General features: G+C 36.8%; 1 protein-coding gene across 1 annotated transcript in view; it reads right to left on the bottom strand.

The window, feature by feature from the left end:
- Positions 1-1,280: 1,280 nt before the first annotated feature.
- Positions 1,281-24,174, bottom strand: part of MEOX2 (mesenchyme homeobox 2) — a 57,822-nt gene continuing 34,928 nt past the window's right edge. The window contains exons 2-3 of the mRNA XM_075143650.1: positions 18,249-18,421; positions 1,281-5,244 (exon numbers count right to left, since the gene is read on the bottom strand). Coding sequence (XP_074999751.1) covers positions 5,020-5,244; positions 18,249-18,421 — 398 coding nt within the window. The 3' untranslated portion in view covers positions 1,281-5,019. The remainder of the gene's footprint in view (positions 5,245-18,248; positions 18,422-24,174) is intronic.

The following is a 24,174-nucleotide window of genomic DNA, read 5'->3' as shown; positions in this document are numbered from 1 at the left end:
ACAGAAAAGCACTGCAAAAAAGGGAACTATGACTATTTCCTACTACAACTACTATTTAACAAGCTCTTCATTTACAACACTTTTCGGGGTCTTCTCTGTTGATACTAACCAAGTCTACTGCCCAGGTGATTGTTTTCAACTGAATGAAAGTAAAGTTTCACCAAATTTCCGCAGATAGGAGTCATGACAGTTCAGATGCCAGAAAAAGGACAATGGCTAACAGATCTGCATGCACGACTTGGACAGAAGTAATAAATGGCTGAGAAACTTCTAATACATTTGCAGTTTGTACAGATGACTGTGATAACCTCTTGTTATGCCATATGGAGGCCCTGACTAACAGCCAGGGGCCTTAAATTACATTGAAATTGTTTCCTACACTGCAGCTTTCAGCTGTAAATGATGTCAAAAGACTATGGGCTTAAAATGAAAATGAATAGAAATATATAAAAGCAAATGAGCTCTAGTAAGTCCTTATTAATCTGAGGTAATAATGTGCATCATCACTGAAGCCCTGTGCCAGTTACTGCCAGCTATTGGCTACATTGCCTTTTTTAAATGAATATAGACAGCAGGTTGTGTACAGAATTCTCCCTGTCAGTCCACATGTATTACATAACGATATTAAATTACAGTACATAATTGGTTAAACATTACTCTTTAAAATTTCTTGAATCTTGTAGCCAATCTTAAATACTGCATGTACTCTATTAAATACAACCTCACCCAAGAGACATAAACTGACTGAAGCCAGGAAATTCTAAATGAAGGCTCAAGCTGACATTTTGTCCCTAACTTATATAACTATGTTTCCTCATAGCTACTAAGAGTGCACGTCCTAATGGTGTTTCTTTCTTTATTTGTACAAATAATATTATTGCAGCAGTCAGAGCCTTCATTTAAGAAAGCAGGATACATAAACTACCTTGAAACTTGGCCTGTGGTGGAAAGACATAGGTATAGAGTCTTTCCTTCTTGTGCTCCTTTTTTGACTATTTTTGGATCTGATGAAAAGAAGAGAAAGTCAAGAAAAGGTAAGTATTTAATTAAATTCCCGAAGTACTTCCAATTTGTGATTTAATAGATTCAGCCAGCTTGCAATGGTGTTATTTTAACCACACCTCTTCAACTGCTATTTTCAACATAAATCTGAAAACAATGAAGCCATACTAAACAAAATCACTGAATAAAAACTCAACAGTCATAAGGGAGGAGAAAGAAACCCTGCAAATAATATATAGCCTTGTACCCCAGAGACAGCAGAAAAAAGCATTCTTGTTATCCATCATGTTGAAAATTAAACTGTTAAACATCACTGCATTTTTACAGTCAATTTTATTTTCTGTGTATATTTCCTAAGAATACACATTTCTGTGTATGTCTCAGCAATAGCTAACAACAGAACATCAAAGAGAGGTAAACTCTGGACAGATATGATATCAAAATTACTGTAACTCCAAAAATACATCATTAGTCCTCAGAAGCAGGATTCACTGACAATAAGTCATGAAAAGTGATTAGCCACTATTTAATAACAGGAACTAATAAAGATAAATAAACCAAACTAGGTTTCATCACATTTCACTCTACCACCAAGTGCCTGCACAACTTTGGGCAAATCACAATCTTAGGGCTTGATTTTGTCCATCTGTTAAATGGTATAGTCTTAGCTATACCATATGGCTAGATTGGTAGAAGAACCCTCTGTTAATCTGCAGACAGATATAAGCCAATGAAGATTAAAAAAACCCTTCAAGTTATAGTTCAAAAGCCTTTATCCATAGCTGTTTTCAGCAACAAAATTATGCTAAAAAACTTTGGTACAAAGTCATAGTATGTTACAGCAGGTGATTGATCCCGGGGGCTTCCATAAGACAGTTTTTGAGTAATTGGGGTATTCAGAACAAGATGAGACATCCTCTGCATTGATGAGTCCTGAGCAGACCCACTTACCCACAAAGTGGAGTTAACGCACAGGGCATTTGTTGCTGCTATGTGTAGCTTGAATATGAGCTAGCTGAAATCTGGAAGAAGCATGTCTGTATTTCTGTGGGGCTGTGCTTGTAAGTAAATTCCTTCAAGACCATGGTAGGAAGCTCACTGTGCTTAGACTTCGTAGCTTCAACTTCTGCCAGTGTGGGTTCTCTGCACCATATTGCACTTACCAATGATGTACCCACAAAAGAGTTGTTTAAAGCCATCAGAGGTCTTTAAGTAATCTGAGAGGCTACTACATACAGATAGCACCTTACAGCCAAATTCAAAGTCTGAGCTGTTTTTAAAGCATGGGAAACGATCAATTTTGTTAGTTGTCTTTTTTTTCTGTAATATAAAGTTATATAATTTGGTCCTTTGTTTGAAGGTTCATTGAATTATCTAAACAAAAATTCTCCTAGCACTGTAAATCCGTTTGCACGGGTTTCTCGCTCTTCAACCTGTGCTTTAATTCTCAACAGACTCAGTTAAAACTAGGAAAATGGAAAAAGACTATTTTTCTCAATAGGAAAAAATTACTCCTGGTAATGAGATTATTATGGCTCACAGGTTGCCATCATCACACATATTGGCTCGTCCCTCACGGCAAGTATCCCAGTCAAATCACGGTGCTGCTAACAGAATAATACACCTCAAAATGCCTTGGGCTAGGAACACATTGCTGGAGCATTTCAGGTAATGTAAATAAAGCACTTCCATTTGTTTTGTAAAATGTCAACTCAAACTTGGATGATCCCTTTTCAGATTCAGTCTTAAAATTTTTTGTGAAAGACAGCAACAAACAATTCTGCAAACCTGAAAAGGCATTTTTGGCAAACAGAGCATTTGAAAGACAATAATCTTCTCTCCCCTCTTTACTAGCAAAACAAGTCACATTATATTTGACTAAATCTCTACTGTTAAAAATGGTTATTTGAAAATTCAAGATGCTTTTTTCAACTTTTCATTCTAATTTTTCATTTTGAAATTTAGCTATATTTCATTTAAAAGGGAGGAAAAAACAGCCAAGCATAAAAAGCTTTAGACTGAATCACTGGGTTTTTTTCCTGTTTTGGTAATCGCCACCACCACCCAAAAAAACTTTCCCATCCAACCATGAAATCAAAAATATCAAGTATTCTCAAGCAGTTGGCTTACTTCTCTATCCTACTCTCATTCTCAGCAATTTTGTATGACAAAGGCGTTTGAAAAAGAACTGAGAAACAAATGCAAAACCCCTTAACTGCTGGAATCAATAAAATGCTCTGAAGTCTTTAAAGAAATGAATTACCCGTTGCTTGGATATCTTAAACTAAAATGATCATGACAACAATTAATGTGCAAGAAAGATCAAACCTATAGTGGAAAGGATTTGGAAAACAGACACAGAGTTCTTGATCGCATTTAACTTTTATGGTGTCCTACTGCTCCACATTGCAGAGCTCCAGTGAATGCTCACAAGCATTTACTAGGATATGCGCATTTCTTGCTCGCTCTTTCTTTCACTCAGCTCCTTCTATCACACTACCCAGTCCAATTCATCTCTGAATTTTTTTGGAGATTTTTTTTTTTTTCTCCTGAACAGCTTTATTGAACAAAGGCATGATAATATAAGTATGCATCCCTTCCTGATATTTATTCCCTTTCAACAAGGTCCAACAAAATAACCCTTTATATTTGCTCTAAATCTGGAAAAATGGTTGAACAGACTCTTGTTGTTTTTGGCTGAAGACATCATTAGCTGCTAGATACATTTTTCCTGGTAAAGGAAAGAGTTTCCCAAATGGATCAAGGTAGAAGGCTTATCCAAGATTAAAAGCCTAAATTTGAAAACATAGCTTTGTGTTGTCCACAGACAGACAAAGTTCCAAAAGACCCGAAAAAGGCAGAGCTGCTTAGGACTTTTACAAAAAACACTTTAAGTATCCTACGAAATCACTGCAGAGAGACCAGAATTATTTAAAAAGGATTATTTATTAAACATATTTCTTTACAAAGTACAATCAATGGTTTGCATTAAATTTTGGTTTTTGGTATTTGCCTGTATGTACACAAAAGCTTATAACAGAAAATGTGTCTTGATTTTACACATGGGACACAATACTGAGTTACCTTCATATTTTGATTTCTACCAACATAAGCTGTTGATAATAACTTTCAGCTTATCTGCTGGTTTTTTTTAAACTGAAGATGAAGCGACAATATTTCTGCAGAATGTCAGTATTTATCAATGTACTCAATTATGACAAAGTAGAAATGAATAATCCTTTGGGAAGTTTCCACCGAGCATGAGTGGAACATGACATTTTTTGGCTGGTTACTGGACTATCCTTATGATCCTAAAAATCATTTTTGCAGTTATAAGATAAGAAGAATTGAGGAGCTAGGTAAGTTTAATAATACCCTATTAGCAGCAGTTGATAGTAAATGCAACATAAGGTTTGTTTTGTCTGTCATACAAGGACGTGTCCTAGCAGACACTATTGTATTGTTCTCTACTTGAACAAAAGTATCTGCATGTATTGTATGTCTTTGGAAAAACAAAACAAAAATAAAGAGACAAAAAGCCATTTATTGTCATGAGTGACTATTGCCATCAGCTAATATGAATGCATTGCTAAAATTAGTGAAGACAGGAAAATGCTGTAAGGTAAATATATACAGAGTTAAAATACATTTCTTATCCACTAGATAGTGATTTTGTGGCACTGTGGTTTTCAGAATATAACGTCTGTTGAGAGCAATGTAATTTTCAGTGCAAGCTAAAGCAAAAATACCTGCCCGCTGTCATAAACATGACAAACAAATCTGGAATGTTCAAAGTAAGTTTGTCTTCCACTTCTCCACTCTTGAGGCACCTTTAAGACATGGCACTTACTGTAAACCATCTAAAAATCAAGAAAAGCAGACACAATAAGCCTGAATTTTCCATAACAACTTTAAAAATCACTGCCAGAGTCACTTGCATACGTAAACGATGCCTGTGTAAGGCTTGCCAGCAAAGCATCTTTCCTGAGAACGGAGCTGGGACACTCTCTCTGTGTATCATAAGTGTGCGTGCTCAGAGCTGTGATCGCTGTCGTGGCTGTCGTCGTTCGCTAGTGAGTCCCCCGTGTGCTGGAGACCAGCTGCGCCGATGCCAGAGAGCTCGGAGGGGAGCAGCGTGCCCTTTTTCACATTCACCAGTTCCTTCTCCCGGGCTGCTGCCCCTTGCTGGCCCCCTTTTACCCGCTTCCACTTCATTCGTCTGTTCTGGAACCAAACTTTTACCTTCGCGGAAGAAAGACAAAACAAGAAAATAAAGATGAGGTCATTGAAGGGAATAATGATCTTCCTAGCTATAGCACAGCACTTGAGTTTTTTCTGTTTTTTCAATGTGCAACACGCTGCCTTTCTGTCTGTATGGTAAAAAGCTTAGCAAGCCTTCCCTGAGGAGCAGGCGATCCAGTTTTGGATAGGACGTGAACCCTGGGATGCAAGGGTAATGACTGCAAAGGAGGGAAAGGAGGGAAAGAAGGCAGCCAGGCTATCTGCAGCAGATAGCTCCACAGGAAGGTCTCAGAGTCCTTTAGAAAACATTAAAAAGTTAACATACTCTTGAAAAACGTATTAATGCCATTTCACAGGCAGAGAAACAGAGGCCAAATGGTACCCATCAAGGGACCGCACAGAAGAACCTACCTCTCGTGTAACAGAGAGCCCAGGCTGCTGGCAGAGATCCATGCTACTGCCCTTCGTGCTTATACTGCTATTAATTACCCTTCAAAGGAGGGTAGTTACTTTGGAAAGGAACTTGCACTGAAGAGTTTGCATTGCTTTCTGCCTGTTTGTTTCTGTAAACCGGTGGTAAGTTTCAGGTGGAGCATTTTAAAAGCCTTTTTTTTTTTAACTTGCTGAAGTATCTGAAAGAGCACTTCTTACTGTCAAAACTTACAACTTCCCTGTCTATTTCACAAATGTATTTAAATGATTCTAGTTGACTGATCCTCAATTTTACTACATTTAGCCATAGACCCTGGTCAAATTTTTCAGACAAACAAATAGCCCCAAAGCCAGAGGACAAGACGTTTATAAATTTGAATCAAAATCAGTAAATAATTTCAGATGAGAATGGAAAAGAAATTCATAGCATGAAAGGTTAAAAATGTATCTGTGTTTAAGACACATTAAACCCCAAGATTTCACTCCAGCTGAAACTCATTTCCCCTCATTCCCTTCTCTGTATATAAATATGGGGGGGGGGAAGTAAACCTAAATTATTTGCACGGTTCTAAAGTACCAGCACTGCAAACCACAAGGACTTTTTTTTCACTAGCCAAAAGAAAAGAAAAAAAAAAAAAAGACGTTCATAGCATCTGTCAAATATATTAGACCAGATTAAAGGCTGATTTCAAATCAACTTAAAATATTGTCACTGAAACCAGTATGAATAGAGGATTGTTGAGTTTGATCCATTTAGAGTTAAAGTTGCTAAAAAATCTCATGCGTGTTTGTCTGTGCAGATCTTCACATGAAGGTTCCACAGAAAAATAAACAATGTCTGCAACTTTTCACTTGAAAAGAAAGCAAGAAAGCTTGCAATGTCGGTGTATCCTCTGCTGCGTTTAGCAGAATATGTTTCAGAGTTTTAAAAGAAACAGCAAGGAACAGGCACAGCAGGACATATTGTACAACATGAGTAATAGAGCCACAAAAATGCTGTTTTGCTGAATCTGTCTTATACATCCAGGAAACATTGCAGTGTTTAACCTTTACTATCACTTTGAATTTTACATTAAAATTTTACTACAATTGAACTGATAGTTAACGTCACTATCTGTATGTACGTATGTGGGAAGGAAGAGAGGTATATTTATTTTTTTGTACTCTATATTCCTGTTAAAGTCAATGTGAGCTGTTAAAGCCAATCACTTGGGAACAGAACAAAATGATTTCAGGTTAGTTAAGAGCCTCAAAGCACAGCAATTCCTTTCCTTTAGTCAACTCATCAGAGCCAAAGAATCTGGCTTGTAAAGTGAAATGAGCGTAAAGGGGAAGGTATTTATTACTGGCTGCTGTGATGTTGGGAATTATCATACGCGGGTCACGTATCAGAGGTGTCCATGGAAACAGTGTCTTCAAAAGGGTACAGCATTAGTACAGCATTGGCAGCTTTCCGGGGGAAGTTAAGATGTCATTTTGTTTATTTTTGTTTTTTAAGACAATGAAGTTTCTCTTGTAAAAGTGCAGACAGTGCAGTAGATGCAACTGCAGTCATAATCTAAACATCAAAAATAATAGACTTTGGATTCAACCCAGTACCACAGAATATTATCACTCTTCTTCTGAAATAAGGGACCAGAGAATTTTATTCAATAAGAAGAAATAACAGGCTTGGAGTGATGTTTAAAAGGGCTAAGCAATTCTCTGGATATCTTTACATCCTTGAAAATTCATGGAATAAGTCACAGCATTGAAAGCCTAAAACAAAATAATAATGTACACAAAAAGTGATTTCAAGAAAAATAACAGTGATGCATTTGAAGCAAAAATTTCAATGCACGACATGGATTCAACCCACTTTAACTTAGTGGAACAGGAGAGATCCAGGCAAACCACCTTCCAGATGCATCCATTTCATTTTTGGATACTTGAGAAACTGAAGCTAATACTCCTACAGTCATTGTCAGAAACTGTTCTGGCTGGGACAGATGTGAGCAGGATGATTGCTGCCTGGCTCCTGATGCAGGTGCTCATTTCTGTTCTCCTATCACAGACAGAGCTAAACTCTCACATCTGCTCGCTTGACTTTTTTGAGTCCAATTTAATAAATTGTTCTTTTTTGTTTTCCATTTTTTTCTACAATATTTTGCTGCTGCTGCTTTTTCTAATTCAGGTCACTTCACAAAACCACAGTTGAGAGCAGTCTCTCCTTGAGTGTTAAACCCAGGAGAACTGAGTGGCACCAGCTTCCAGCTAATGAGTAGCTGAGGACAGGCTGGGGAGTATCTCTTCATTCAGATCATCTGCCTTCAGACTAGCTCATCTGACCATGCCCTGAAATGCCTGCACCAGGGACGAGTCTAGGTCAGCGTCTGTATATTAATTGATACAAATCAGTGTCTGTATATTAATTTATATAAATCAATTGAAGGACAATGATTTCCCTTTTCAAGAACAAGTGCAAGATACATGTATAAATTCCTCAGAGGATTTGACCCACTGTGTGGGAAACACGGCATTTAAGGAAAGTAGGACTAAAAGGACTCCAGCTACCTTTGCATGCACTTTCTTGAGTGTAGGGGAAGGAGAATAACCCTGGCACTCCCATAGGAGAATATATACTACTGACTGGCATATAGCCTGTCAGGCTTCCCATAAAGAGAAAATAGTAACAATTTTAAAATGAAAAAAAAAAGGTAAAAAAAAAAGTAAAAAACCAGCTTTAGGCCTTTTTATTAATGACTTCAAATAATCTGCATCTGATTTACTTAGAGAATATCAAATAAGAAATTTCTTTATCTGTTATGTGAAAGATTATTTTCAAAAGCTAGAAATCAATTATAGTAAAGTTTGTTATTGAAAACATTATACATTTATTTTGATGTCATTTGGTGCATTCATGTACAGAGGGACTGTTATATGAGGGAATATGTTAGGTATTTTTTATATATATTTCTTATGTCCTCCATTATAAAGTAGTGAAATCCACTTTTGATCTGATCCAAAGTACACTAATGTCAGTGTGAGTTTTTCCATCGAGTTCAATGGACTGTAGATGAAGTCTTTAATGCTCATATGCTAATAATATGAGACAGGTCCTTCACTTGTTATTTCCTCTAGAGATCGAATTCAGGTACTGGAATTCTGAACTTCCTTTGGAGCTGAAGAGTCAATTATGGAGGATATAGTTGTTACTGATACGCGATCCATCTATATTTTAGTAATGGGAAGGAAGTGAAGCAAACTTTGTGTGAAGTACTTCAGAGTGTCAGTTTATCTGGATTCATGGAAAACTGTGCTTTTCAAACACACAAGTCATTTGAAACTTACAGGTGTTGCACAAAACGTGCATCAGAACAAAACACCCTAAGAAACAAAAAGGAGAGAGGAGAAAGAAAGAGGAGAGAGAATGAAAGAAAGAGAGAAAGCGAGAAAGGACAGAACGACTGAGAGAAAAATAAAGGAAAAATTAAAATAAAAATAAAGGAGAGAGAAAAAGCCCTTACTGAAGTGAACTTGAAAAACTCTTGAACTTTTTTCCAGTGAAAGAACCTGCTTGCGCCATTTACAACTTTTGCAAAAAATTATTTCCTTCTAAAGAAGTTTAAAGATCTACTATGACAAACTTGATACCGTAGCTTTTATGAACCTTTTTATGCTGTTCTTCAAGACTAAATTAGCTCTAGCAGGAGCTGAGAGTCCTCACCACTTCCCAGAATCAGGTTCTGATTGCCTATTATTTATTAAAATGCACTCCCTCTGCTCCACCCTCTGACTAGCACACTTAACTGTATAGAGCAAGCATATGTATGCATGGAAAACAAAGGAAGTGGAGGGAAATGAACTATATTAAAGACGATGGTAGCATTAACAGCTGTTTCTAAATCAGCACTTATGAGCCAGTCTATTGAGCACATCTGCTTACTGGCACGAAAGCACAGTTTCTTTTCCCTTAGTCAACAAGTTGTTTAGCATCTGCATCTCCACATCTGATGATTAGACTGTTACTTAAGATACGAGTAAATGATTTCACATTGCGCATCTCCTGATGTACAAGAGAAATGTTTTTACTGTGACCAATTTGCTTTAAGGTCTACTCTGTAGGAATCACAGGAGGAGATTCAAAACTAGGGGTTTGACATTGTTAGTGTCTACATTATTAAAGTAATCATTATATACTTATGATATATAGGTCCTTAGTAGGCTTAAGGGCCACATTATATGCTCTCTTGCATGTATATCTTTAATACTTATCTTTAATAAGTTGTCAACCACAACTTCATGATGTGGACATCAATGCATCATTTTGGTTCCAGATGAGCATATCACCTAAACTTTTGATTTAATACTACTTCAACAGAGACCTTCAGTCACATTAACTTTAAGAGTAGTTGACTTCTACCATGCTTTATAGAATGTAGATACTTCCTTTTGATTTTAGAATTCTGTACTTACAGAGAAAAACTAAACAGAAACCTTCTATAATTAATGAGTATTTCTTAATAAAGACATTCTTGTCTGAAAAATGAAAGCATGACTGAATTCAAACTACCTTAGTTGCACCGCCTGCTGTCTTTCTTCTTTTAAGAAAAAAAACATTTCTTCTTAAAAAAGCTCTTTTCTGAAATGAAAGATTCTTTCCTAAAATTAGGTTTTCTATTCCAGATTTTAGTGGCACAAGTCCCAAACGAGATTAAAATTTGAGGCCTGATATCTCACAAACCTTAAAAATTAGAAACAAGAGCACTGTGCCAGTTGAAACTATTATTTTGCTACAAGGGATGCATATTTCTAAGTATAAGTCTTTGAAGTCAGTATCCCAAATTCCATGTTTTATTATACCTAAATGATGTGTCAGAAAGACCACATCACCAAGCCTTTTAAGCATACTGCCCCTGGTCAGCCATTGTCCATTTTTTAAATTTTTTTTTTTTTTTAATCTGTCTATTTACTTTCCTCTAATGCAGACAAACATATGGATAACAAAAAATAACCCTGACTTTTCAAAAGTAAAAAAATTGAAAAGTTTACTTCTCAACTTTCCTTGGCTCTGAAAATATTCCTGTTATTTTTAGATAGTACACGTATGCTGCCAAGTTTTAAAGAAAGTCAAACTCCTGAACTTTACAGAAATCACTGGTGTTATACAGTTGAAACTTACCTTTTTCGCATGTATAAAAATAGTATTTTTGTGATAATTTGTTCAACAAACTTATAAAAGCAAATAGGAATGTAAAACCAGGAAAGTTTTTTTTCCTGTTCCAGACTATGAATAAATATAAGGGTTGGAAGAATCAAATCTATTAGTTTAAAATATTTGCAGAGATGGTAGTCAGAGTTATCAGTTCACTTCAGTAACTAAAGATAACATAAGATTTTAAATAGTTCAGCTGGATTTCAGTCATGCTGGATACATGGGAGAGTAAGTTAAGGTAGTTTTATTCAATTAAACTTAATTTTTTTCCTTATATGATTTAAAGGAATTCCAATTTCTATTCCAAAAAAAACCCTCTTAAAAATCTTAAATATGTGTTGATCTTAAAACCAGTTTAAATAAATCTGAGTATTAAATGTCTTCTTAGTTATTATGAAATAGTACCAAAATACCTGAATTGGAGAAAATTGACTTTTCTTTGGAAATTAATGAATGGTACCAGAACCTTCTGATCAAAATTGCTTAAGTCACCTGCTCACTGATTCAAAGCAATCTGCTCCGTGTTACATTACAGGACTTTGCACTGAATGTGCACAAGTACTTTGCAGCAGCTGTTGAGAAAAAGGGGAGGTTTTGGCAGGTGCACAAAGGACAGCTGGAGCTTTTGGCACCCAGGAAGGTGTAGGAGTGAGTTCTGGTTTTTCGTTACATAGAAGTCAGTTGAGGTTTGGGTACTGCTTAGGTGATACATTCTCCTTTCTACCTCCCACGTTTAGACAGAGATGGAATAGACATTATATTTCAGAGGAGAGCAGTGATAGGAGTATTTCATTCCAGTTTCAGAAGTCTTTGAGAGCACTCAGTTTACCTCCCTCTACTCCATCCAAAGAACTGCCACCTTCTCCACCAGTGATCTTCAAAATTAATTTCATGGTCAAACAGCTAACCTTCCCTATTCAAAAACCTCTCTTAACTAGGCTTCAGCGTTAACATACCTTGAGCAGAATGGGACACACTATTTCAGGTTCTTTCCTCCTACTGGCTTGTTGTACATAATCTAAGGGAGTATTTTTTATAAAATTAGTCTCTCTTTTTTGTCCAGAGGCAAAGAAAGGCAATCTGTGGGGCTGCTGCTAGAACTCCCTCTAATTATTCTCCTATAATATATGTTTTTAGAGTCTACCTTCATCCAATTTCTTTGCATATATATAGAAATCTACAAAAGAAACACATGGTGTAAAACTAATTTGTGGGGAAGATCGCCTTCAGCTAAACTTTGCCTCTTTGTATAGGCATTTACCTTCATGAATTACTCACATGTAGAGCATTTTATTTCATGAGAAAAAAATCCTAACATGCATCATTCTGCACCCATTTTGCACAGGTCAACTGAGTGTGAAAGTTAAAAGACAGTGGGTAATCAAGGCTGGCTTTTGGCTGAGTATGTTGATGGTTTTTTCTGCTACTACTTTAGTACGAAGAAAGGCAAATGTCAAGAAGCGGGACTCGGCAGAAACAACCTGCCCATGACAATCCTCTAGGGCTCTATGGCTATGGAAGCCATCTCCCTGCCCAAGTAAGAAGCACCCTCATTCGTATTCACTTAAACTAGTTCCACAGTTCATGACTTCAAATCTGGAGGGACCTTTTTGCCTTCCAAAACAAGCTAGTCCTGAGTCTTTTGATGGTAGACTTGCCTCAAAATCAACATCCAGTTTTAAAGCTAGTAAGCCTCAAGAAGCTGCAGCTGTTTTCAGCAGGGCCTGCCTTGAGGAGAAGGAACTAGTGAAACCAGAAAGAGATTCTACATTTTTCAATGCCCTGCATGAAAAAATATCTCCTTTATTCTAGATGTTCATTTGTACCTCTGCAATACCGTTTTTTCCTCACTGATTTCTTCTCTCTGTTTTTTAAAGTGACCATAAATGACAAACCTAAAAAACTCCTATCTCCTTAAACAGGTGACAGAAGAAGCCGCATCTTTCCTGACTTGTGTCTAAGAAAGGGTAGGGGTAGGGGACAGCAGAGCCTTACACACTTTGTAAAAGCAGCCGTATGAGCTGCTAATATTTCTGTCTATGTCACATATGCAGCTTGGCACAGACAGAGGTTTCTCCCCACCCTGAACCCCACAGGGTTTCTCTGCAGGTGTAGGGTCCATTCACAGCTAACAGCTTGAGGCACTTGGATCTTTGCACATGGAATTGCTTGTTTGAATTCAATCAATACTGCAAAAGTAAATACGCTGTTTGAAGTTTTGCCATGTGCTTTTTTTTTTAAAGAATTATCGTATAGATCAAAATTATGCACGAGTTATAATTAAGTTTGCCAGGAGCATTCTTTCCTAAGAAAGAACAAACTGAGTTAGCACAGTAACTCTTACTGCTGGTATTTATCTTGCTCAAGACAAATATAAAAGTATTAGTGAGTTTTATTTTATTAAGAGTGTTACTTTAAATAAAACAAGCAATCCAAAGGATTTCAAGCCACACAGGCTCATTATTATAGTGTGTATAGAGAGTGCTTAACACATGGAAACTTGGAATGAGCAGCTGCCTTTCAGGGAAGACGTGACAGCACAATAAATCACGCAGATATGGTCAAGCTTGTCCTATCAATCCATTGTTTGATTTTGTTTGAAAGTATACAGGGGAATAATCTCACCACCTAACCTTAGAAATCTAGCTTCCTAAAGTAGGAAACTAGTCATACTGTGTGATGCACGGAGAGACATTGACTCTTCCAGAGGTGGTTCAGAACAAACACCTAATTGAGGAACACTCAACTCTCTGGTTTCTCACCCAGGTCACTAAGGGGAGCTACTCTTACCTTACCAGTCAAGTCTAAAAAATGCAGTGATTAGCCTCCCCTGAGCTCTGCGATGCTGAAAAGGATTTTAATGAAGTCAGTTGTGATGAAGGATTGAGATAACCTGGTCTGGAGGAAACTTTTCTAATGGAAACCTTCATCTATTATTTGTATAGTCATAACAATGCAGTGCTACCGTGTGGGTTATGGCCCCATTGCCCTATGTACTATACCAACTTTGCCCAAAGGCATTTAAATAATAATGCTGCCTTCTTCTCTTTCTGGTAGAAAAAGACATTACAAAGCTTCTTCCTTTGTCACTCATCCCGTGTGCAGATGCAAAAGCAGTCTTCATTTTGACAAAAATTTGCCCTTTGTCTATGCAAAGTCAATGGCTTCAGGCCTTTTATAAATGATTGGTGGCTTCTGGGCGGGTATTGGAAATTAAAGTTAAGAAGAAATAAACCTTCTCATTGCCATCAGCAGAATTTAATCTGACTAGGTGGGATTTTCCGTTTATGTTGGCAAACAGAAGCATTACATATTTGGACTGTTTATTCCGGTAACCTTAGCTAGCCTGCAGAACTGCAACATTACTCTTTTGATTAGCTCCATGCAAAAAGATCTTGCGAGGTGGAAAGATCTCCTACTCTTTCTATATTTGGCAGGACCAACTCCATAAAAATGTCCATTGTGCCACGCCTCTGATACCCCACTGCAGCTGCTTCCTCTCCTCATCCCACAGCGAGATATTAAAAAGTTTGCATGGAACCTTCTCCAAGTTTATCTGGATGTACAAAAAAGCCAAGAATGCGCAAATATCTAGGGAGCTAAGATAGTTTTTAGTCTAACTGGCTCTTCAAGATATAATAGAGGCCTGCCAGCTGAAAATTATTAACTGCTGGCTGAGCAGGGATTGTGAGTGCACTCTATAAGAGATGGAGCAGGAATTATATGTACCTATACTGCTGGAATTCTTACGATACCATAATAGAGCCATCCTACCACCAGATGTGCTTATAATGCTCTCAAAGTGCACTCTTAATATCTAGGCAATTGAGGCACTTATTTCATTTCATCCTCCTGTCTTGTAACTCAGGTTTCCTTTTTAGGGAGCGATAGGATTTCTTCTTTCTCCTGATCCATATGTTGTGAGGGGTTTTTTTCATTATTATTTTTGTGAAATGGCCTTCCATGAGTCATTTATGTTTGAACTGATCTTGTAAGTTGTTTCAAAAGTCAAATGGAGCCTTACTTTGATGACTGTAGAAAACCTTAATACCCTTATACAGCTTTTTAAATATGGCCAGACATATGTTTTTTTCTACAGCTTGTTTAAATGCCAGAAAGGTAATTATGAAGTGTTAGTTGGTTAGTGCCTCTTTTAAGCTGTGGCGTATGGTTGAAATTATCACTGTAGTCAAGAGGAAGATAGAGCTTTCTTAAGATAATAAGCTCCGTGATTTATCTCACATCTTGGGAAAGAACTGAAAGTTGTAACTTTAGGATGACCCAACAATACTTTCCCCAGATTATTTTGTGTTCTTCTGCCCTCTGAATAATATGATGCTTGTCATTTTTTAGAAACCTAGTAAAAACAATTATGCTAAACAATTCATTCCATCAGGGGTTAGGTCTTCTCTCAAACATATTCTCTGAGCAGATACGTTAGTTCACCCGATACCCACTGCTGGTTTTTGTCATTGTATAATCTGAAGCAAGTTTCAATTCTCTGTGTGCCAATTCAGTGTTTCATAAGCGATCAGGAGAGCTTCCAACGCAAATAGGTCTACAGCCTGTGATGAGATTGAGTTTATCACTTGTGTGTTCATTTGTTGCAAACAAAGTAACTACTGCCTATCAGTACCATTTCCTGCAATGAAGCCTTTGGGGGGAAAAATAGTAAAGGAAAACTGTTCCAGAAATAGTAATTTTCTAAAAATGTTACCTCACTGGAGAGTGTTTTTTTGGAATTCCATCAATATATTTTAATTCAGTCATAATAATTTTAGAGAAAGGACTGTTTTTGTTGCATCTGTTTAAGATAGGTATCAAATATGATCTCCTCTGTTGGGACAGCTAGTAAAAGAAAGTAATAACAGTAGTGAGTAAGCAAATAAGTGCTGTTATCCCACTCAAGAATAATCACTCATTCTGCTAATGATGGAAAGACAGGTCCTGAATGTCAGTTCAGGCTCTTAACTGGAAAAAAAAGAAATATTAGTGTCACTCCAGGTTCACCCTGGAGTATTTTTTTTAAGTCACTGAAGGAATACTGATGTAAAACAAGTATGCAAGAAGAGTTAAGCCTTTTGATTTACTGCATTCAACTTCTGAAGACTGCCATATTCCATGGAAACCCACACCCAGTTCCATGCCTATTTAGACCATTTTTCCATCAAAGCAATATATTTGATTTAAAAAAGAGACATTTCTAATTGACAACATTGGAAGTGACATCATTACTTGGCTTACTATGATTCAGAAACTGAAAAATATGTCCAAAATTTCCTCTCAATTTTTTTTTTGTTGTTTTCAATTAACAACACAGTTTTTATGCTATCATTTTTTTTTCCTCTCAGACCATTTTATTGTGGCAAGATACAGAACCGGACTCTATCGAGCTAAAAATCTTAATGCTTTCCTTTTCTAAGCAAAGGTGGCTTTAAGCAGGAAGACAGGAAGGAAGGAAGGAAGGAAGGAAGGAAGGGAGTTATCTCTAGCAGCTCAGTTGTCACTCTGTGATAATCTGGGGAAGCAGAGAAGAATTAGAGTACATAATTAGATAGACTAATTGTAATTCTATAGAAATTATCACAATTATCAGCAGAATGCTTAGAACTGACATTATGTGACAGCTAGAAAACAGCAAGTGCTCCCATGACTTAAATGAATTCTCTGCACTTGTAGCACAAGCTGCCTTTTCTCCTCCAGAGACAATATTCAATATGTATCTGTCCCTTTTCAGTATGTTAAAAGCTTTTAGTTTAACTATTTCCTTTAGAATAGTGAACTGTCTCTTCATTTAGTTGTACTATTCCACTTGATCTTTGAAGAAAAGAATAAAGAATTTATCAGGGAGAATAGTTAAATTCCAGACCAAATTCACCATTATTAAATATGGGGATGTGTTTTTTTGAATCCAGCTGACAGATTGCCATCACAATGGCCAGCAGATATTTTTTAAAATTTATTTATTGTTGCTCATTTCCACACCAACTCTACTTTTGTCACTGAGACAATAATTCATTCCTCCTCCCCTTAGATGTCAAAATCAGGTGTGGAAGTTAATCTAATTTTCTTTGCTTACCTTAGTCAGCGGAAATGAAAAAGGCAAAATTTTATCAATTATTTGATACAAAATGGTGTGCTTTACAAATATAACAAACATATTTAAGTAACTGAAAATGACCCCAGTGGAACCTGGCAACATGTTCAAGTCAAACAAGAGAGATTACTGGCTGCTTCTTGACAAGCTGGAAGGGACAGCCATTGTCTAGAAGTCTTTAAATAAAAAAACTGTTTCATTTGCTTGTGTGAGTAAATATGTGTTTATATGTATAGAAAAGGCTGGATTTTCACTGAGATATCTACTTATAGCAGGTGTTAATGAAACTCAATAAAATAGCAAAACTTCTCATCTCTAGAGTTAACAAATCACGGTGCTATTTCGATACCTTCCCTTAAATATATCATCATCTTACTGATTGTATCTAAAACAATCCCTCAATCTAATATTGATTCCTGAAAAAAGGCTGTCTATCAGTGGGCAAAAAGCTTTCAATTTTAATGATAAAACTGTAGGTAACATTTCATCAGATTTGGTGTACTTGAGTCCAGTATTCTAAATGTCTTTACTAAAACACATTTTTTAAATGTGTATGTTGATGTAATTATTATTTAAAATGTGACTTGACTACCTATTTAGTGTGTTGGGATGAGATTCTGAAACAATTCAGTACATGCTTAACATGAATATTTCCATTAGAAATCAATGTGACAACATGCATGATGAAACTTGAGCACGTGCAGAAGTGGTTCCCGGACCAGGGTTTGGAGAGCAGGAAACCAGTAACAGTGATAAGAAATTCCATTGTCTCCTCTGCTTTCACAGCGCAGGGTAAGATAAAGTGGTTAAAAATGCCTGTATTCCAGTTTTGCTGGTGTTCCCGTTCTTGCTGCCATCTGGAAACAGGATGTTCAGAAACTCTGGACAAATGGCAACTGCATATATTTAATAGACTAAACCAAGATGCTCCTATTTGTTGCATGCAGGCAAATCAACTGCTTGTGCATGCGGTATTTGGGACTTATCACTTCTTCAGCCACATCAGTGTAGACAGATTAGAAAAGATGTGCACCAGTTTAACAGATATATTACTCGTGCTTTTATCTTCCATCTCTGCCTACTAGATGAAACTAATCCATAGCTGGTACATATAAAAATATAAATTACTTGTATAACAGAGAGATAATAAGTGTATATCATTTTGCTATAAACATTCAATCTGATATATCAACATATCTTTAGTAACATAAACAAGAGCTCTACTGTGAGGAGCTACTAATATTGGGCAAGCATTTAAACTCCGTTATTTTGCATCAGTACCTGTCTTTCAGTGAGGTCAAGGTTTACTGCTATCTCATATCGCCTCAGCCTGGTCAAATAGTTATGATGAGCAAATTCTGCTTCTAGCTCTCTGATTTGCTCCTTTGTGAAAGCTGTCCTTTCCTTCCTGGGTTTACTGTTGACCTCTGACTTGTAGTTTCCTTCCTGGGAATCTGAAAAAAAAAAAAAAGATAAAAAAATGGAAGTAATGACAAGTGTACAGCTAAATAGGAAACAAGCCCAAAGATAACAACGAACTTAAATTACATTCTTCAAACATTCTTCTCTCAGAAACATACCCTTGCTTTCATACCTATGGATTCTTCACTGGAAAGCAGCAGTAATTCTGACAGACGTGAGCTGCTGCTTCCATTCATGCACGTCAAACTTTAGCTTAAAACCTTGCAGTGTTTCATTTCCTAACAGTTCTCTGTAGAGTTTCTGCAAAGCTTCAACTCCTTCCCAACTCTGGCAACTCTCAGTGCATCCAACCAGTACAGGATGTGTATCATTTGACTAGTGTCTTAATGAGTAGTACTTCAAGAATCTCTCTCTCCTATCATTTCACTAGTACTTTAAGCCACAGCTCTATTTTAAAGAACACACTTTAAGGTTTAGTCCAGTTACACTTTCAGGGAAAAGTAACAGACAAAGCATAGGAAATTCAACACATATCAAAAAGAAATCGGTAAGCACGTCCCATGTGATAATGGGATCTCCTCCTACTTATGCCAAGGTGCAGGTAGGGGGGTTATGCCACAGCTGGTATCAGTATAGGAAATTTGCTACCACTATAGCTCATTACCTAAGGAACACAATCAGAGGAACTTTGCCGAAAGTTTCATTACCACCCTCCTCATTCCTTTTACTCTCAGACACAGGTACATTTGGTCCTGAGCCAAACTACTGAACTCAGTGACAGTCATTCTGTTGCTGTCAGTGAAGTCTGTTTAAAAAAATGAAAAGAGATCAAACTGTAAAAAAAAAAAAAGAAAAAAAATAGAAAACAGAGAAAGAGAGAGCGGAAAGGGAAAAAAAAAAAAAAGACCAGACATTTATAAGTTTGGGTATGATACAACACCTATAAATCCAAAATTAGCAGGAGATCAGTAGGAGTATCATTAGTCAAATTCTGGCCTCATGAATCATCTTAAAAATGTCACAGATAAATTCACACTTCAGCTGCTGATTTAAATAGAAACCTGCATCAACATCCAAATGAACAGGCCCGCAAGAAATCACTCCCTGGGATTCTGTCAGATGAATCATCGACATGCCTGAGAGTGTCCAACTGGCCAGTGGGTCTGGTTTCAAAACTACAGTCAGCTATCTATGTTTCCACTTTTTGTCAGTTACTCTGTTGCTTGCAAGGGAACTTTTTTTCTTTTTTAATGAGAACTGTTGATGTTTGACTCAGTGCTATAGTCATTAATTTAAATGTTTTAAAGCTAATGGATTCAAATCACCAAACCTCTTAACTTTTGCTGACATGACACACAGAACTTTGCTTCAGACATGGTTGTATTGCTGGTGTGTATGACTGAGGGTATCCACCAATGTTGTTGAGTGGGTTTGGGAACTGTTCAGCCACAACTGGAGTAGGGATTTTCTAGGATAGGACCCCATTAAATGGCACACCCATTGACTACAGTGTGGGGCCAAGGTCCATTATGCAAACTCAACATAGAAAACCTGACAGATCAAAACCACCTTGAACTTAGAAGTTCACATTTCTTCCTTCATACTAGTTGGCAAACTAGAGTCACTATAACTTCTCTCTACATTTTTCCATTGCATGTTGCTTTTTTCCTTGAAATTGCCTCATCATAAGGTCCAAATACTATGTAGATGACCTGAACTTACTTAAACCCCTATATCAGCATTCCAATGAATCACTGAAGAGAGATACCTAGCTCATTTTTCTTAGCTTTTGGACTTACCATTCTTATACCGCCAGAGACGTGTTTCATACGTGTTTGAAAGCAGGTGGGTGTGCATACTGCTTATCTGGAGTACAACACAGAAACGTGTAGCATGCAAGTCATTGCTAAAGTCCTCTTAACTATCTTGGTAAACCTGTGCCCATGTGAGGCCATGAGCCAAGAAGTCTTCCCGTGTCAGTACTTTCTGTAAGAAAGATCCATGGCTCACTTGGTTTCCAAACTAAAGGTTGCAACCTTAAATGAAAGTAATGCACCTACAGATGACACTGACACCATATTGAAAATTCAATACCAGAAATGAAGACATAAGCCTGGCAATGCAACAGAAAGTGGGGTCAAAGGTGTAAAAACTTGGTAGCTACTGCTATTATGAATGGTCAAAGGGAAAAACTTCAGGACTACCCATCCAAACATCTCTCAGGAGGATACTGATCTCTGTAAGTGACTGAAACTTCTAACACAAGAAATTTTTCTTCAAGCAGATGGTTCAATGAGGAAAACAGAGTTACCGTACAGCCAGTAAAACCATAATGAGCCAAGTCATCGTTCAGGTTAATACTCATGGTTCTGAATTCCCAATTTACAAATGTGGTTAGCATCTAAATTCCAGGTTCCTGGGATACTGATGTAAGGAAAGGGAAATGTAACTGCACGAGTAATATTTGTCCTTCATCTTTGTCAGCATAGAGGATTCAGCACTGCTAGCAATGCTAGCCCACACAGATCTTGTGCTAATATAAGCATGCTTGGACAACTGGTTATTTAGACATTTCTGCCATTGCTGGATACTACCTTTAAGTCAATGCTGGAGAGTAAATGCCTGGCAGCCACAGTTTTGTCAGCAGTATGATTTCACCAGCAGACTGACTCAGTGGAAAAGTTTCAGGTTTTTATTTATTTGTTGTGAATGTCATTGAATGCATATGAAATAGTCAAGATACTCTGAAAAAACCCACGATATATTCAAATATTGCTGAAAGCAAAAGTTGGAGAGGTACGCAGGAACCTGAGACAGGTACACAGAAAGCTTACTCCCTCTCAGCACTGAGATTCATGCAACAGAACAACTGTAATCCTAGGAAATCTGTTTCAGCAAAGATCTGGCCAGCAAGACAATGGTATTTTGCTTAATGCATTTGAGATATTGAAAAGATATCTAAAAAGAGACTTACGTAGATGCCAGTTAGGTGAACGCCAGTTATGAACTCTTGCTGTCATCTGACTTTCTCTGCTGTGGTTCATGTACAGGTTGCCTTTTATTTCCTATTGACATCATACTACTCGGAATAATAATAATTTTAGAAATTTTGGTTGTTTTAATTTGTAAAGTGGTAAATTTAGGTTTTCTGATTGTTTCTTTTTAACAGTCTCTATAGAGCCAGGATTGGGAGCTCCCATCTCTTTCTGACCTTCAGGTCTCTGTTCATATCACCTGACTAGCTTCTCTTTGGTGGAAAATGGGTGGGAGACTTGGAAGAGATTTTTGGCAGAACTCATGTCAGCCCGTACATCTGTTTAGCAGCTGTTGCAACTAAGACAAGAAAAAAGTCCCAACAACCTTAGTTTTCTTCTACTGGCTACATCTTATGCCAAATGGTAGGTGTAGAGGCAGAGAACAAAGCCTAGGGGGATCTAAGTTACACTCCTTACCTCTCAAAAGGCACATGTAAAATATATACAGATGGTACAAACCACTTGATGAAAAATACAGCAATCTATATTGTCTGTCTTCCGCCTTCTCCCAGACAAATTCTGGCACACTCTCAGATGTAGCCTACATGCAGGTATTAGTACCTTATCAGTCTCTCCTTTGCAAACCTTTGTTCTTTGAATGTCAAGTAATGTAGGCAGTTAAACACTGCTTTGAGGGATGCAGGTCATACCTCTTTCTCAGAACTGTTTTTATGTTTTCAAAAACTCCAGGCAGCATCTTTAGTATCTCCTGTTAGATAAAAATGCTTGTTGGTAACTGATGTAGAAAACACCATTTGGAAAGACATTCAAAGCTATAAATGGCTGTTCTACAGACCTTTGGAGACTTAGATTTTTCCTGAGCTTAATAATAGCTCAATTTTTTTACTATAAATCATTACTAATTGCACTAATCCCCACCCTCAAAAGTTACTTCTACTTTACTCTAAGGAAAGGATTGCTGTTAATCCCAATATTTGTATTGTCGCGCCAGAGTTCCTATTTCCTTCTCTCTCCATCATTGAGATGTGACGCATACCAGGCAAACACAGGATCTAACTCCTATGTGTAGAATATGAAAAGTGGTCATTTTAGTATTTTTGCGTTTGATGCATGCCTAGGAAAAAAAAGACTGATCACAGAATAGGAAAAAGAGGCCGGTCAGAATATCCATGATACAAAGATCTGCTGCTATTTGGATAGGTTCAGAATCACAGGCAACATGTGCAAGAAGCACCTGCTATTTTTTCTTGGATTAATTCAACAGCTGATGTACCTTCATTTCTCAGACAGAAATGAACTTTCAGTTAATACCTGCAATGGAAGATCCCACACAAGAATTTTCAAAAATAAGTCAGATTGGTAGTGCTTTATTAGCAGTTGCAGGGTGGTTTTCAGATCCTGATATCCATCCTGACAGTGAGTAGTGACAATAACCACTAATGATTTATGACAAAAAGGCCATCGGAATTTCACCCCTAGAGTTGTTATTCAACATTCAGGTTTTCAGCTTTCAGTCACATCTTGCAACACTTATTCTCAGAAAGCCTCTAACATGAACAACCCGTTTTTAAATTTATTTCACTATAAATTTATAGTGAATTAGGCTAAATTAAATGTTCTTAATTGCATACTTCCTCTAAATAATGTTCAAGTGTTTGCAGAGAACAACTACTACATAGTTATTTACTTTAAAATGAAGCAATCTGTACAAAGTAATCAATGCAAAAAGCTTGTTACTTCTGAGTAGTTTAATGTTGCGTGAAAGAGCATTTCTTTCAAACTTAATTCCTCTACATTTGTTTAAATCACTAACATGTAAACAAAAGCTTTAGAGCTTCTAAACATGAATAGGACACAACAATGATATGTGATTCAATACAAAATGGTTTTCTTTTTTTTTTTTCTTTCAAGATATTGGCAATATGAACTTAGGGAAAAGTACTTTAGCATCAAAGCAATAATCTAGCACAATATCATTAAACTGAATTACACATATGAAGAAATTAAGCAACTTTGTACTATTACAGTTGCAAAGGGATATTATGGAGAGGACAACTATATTTTTTAATGGTAAGAAGTACATACTGGTATACAGCTCAATTGACTAATCTAATTATTTTCTGAGAAAATAGTTCGCTGAGACACAAGCAAGGAGCTGGCATAAAGGTCTCCATATGGTTCCTATTGTTTTGCCAGCAACTAAGTGTGAGAACAAGATTTACCCAGAAATAGTCACTTTCAAACATTTTTGACATTTAATAGAGAATACTATGCAGTTTTTCCATGACATTTTTTTCTATTTTCATTTCAAAGTTGTTCAGGATTTGTATGTAAACTCACCCTGTGTCCACAACATTGCCCATTGCTTTGCAGGATCCTAATTTAAATCCTTACTCCCTACTTTTTGTATAACCTTTGTACCAAAAAAATTAGTTAACTCCTGGGCTATTCAAAACTACATTGTTATGCTTACTTTGATGCACCTACTCTTATTGGCACCAGTTGAGACTATGCAACCAAATGCTGCAGACTTAATTAATCTTTTTTTTTTTTCCATAATTTTTCTTCTCTTTAAAGTCATTTAAATAATATTCTTAGAAGATTTTGCTCAGTTAAAATCACTGAAACATATTTAATCTGAGTGCCTCTTTTGAGAATGTCATTAAAAGTATTTCTGGAGCTGCAATTCACTAAATGTATTTAGAGAATTCTTTCTGAAAATTGGAACAAACAGCATCGTCATTTCCATAATTCATAACTCTGCATGTGCAAATGGGCAAAGCTGCACA

Source organism: Calonectris borealis, chromosome 2 (assembly GCF_964195595.1).
Source record: "Calonectris borealis chromosome 2, bCalBor7.hap1.2, whole genome shotgun sequence".
Taxonomy (NCBI): domain Eukaryota; kingdom Metazoa; phylum Chordata; class Aves; order Procellariiformes; family Procellariidae; genus Calonectris; species Calonectris borealis.
The sequence above is the reverse complement of the archived record's forward strand: the minus strand, read 5'-3'. Positions and strand labels throughout refer to the sequence as shown.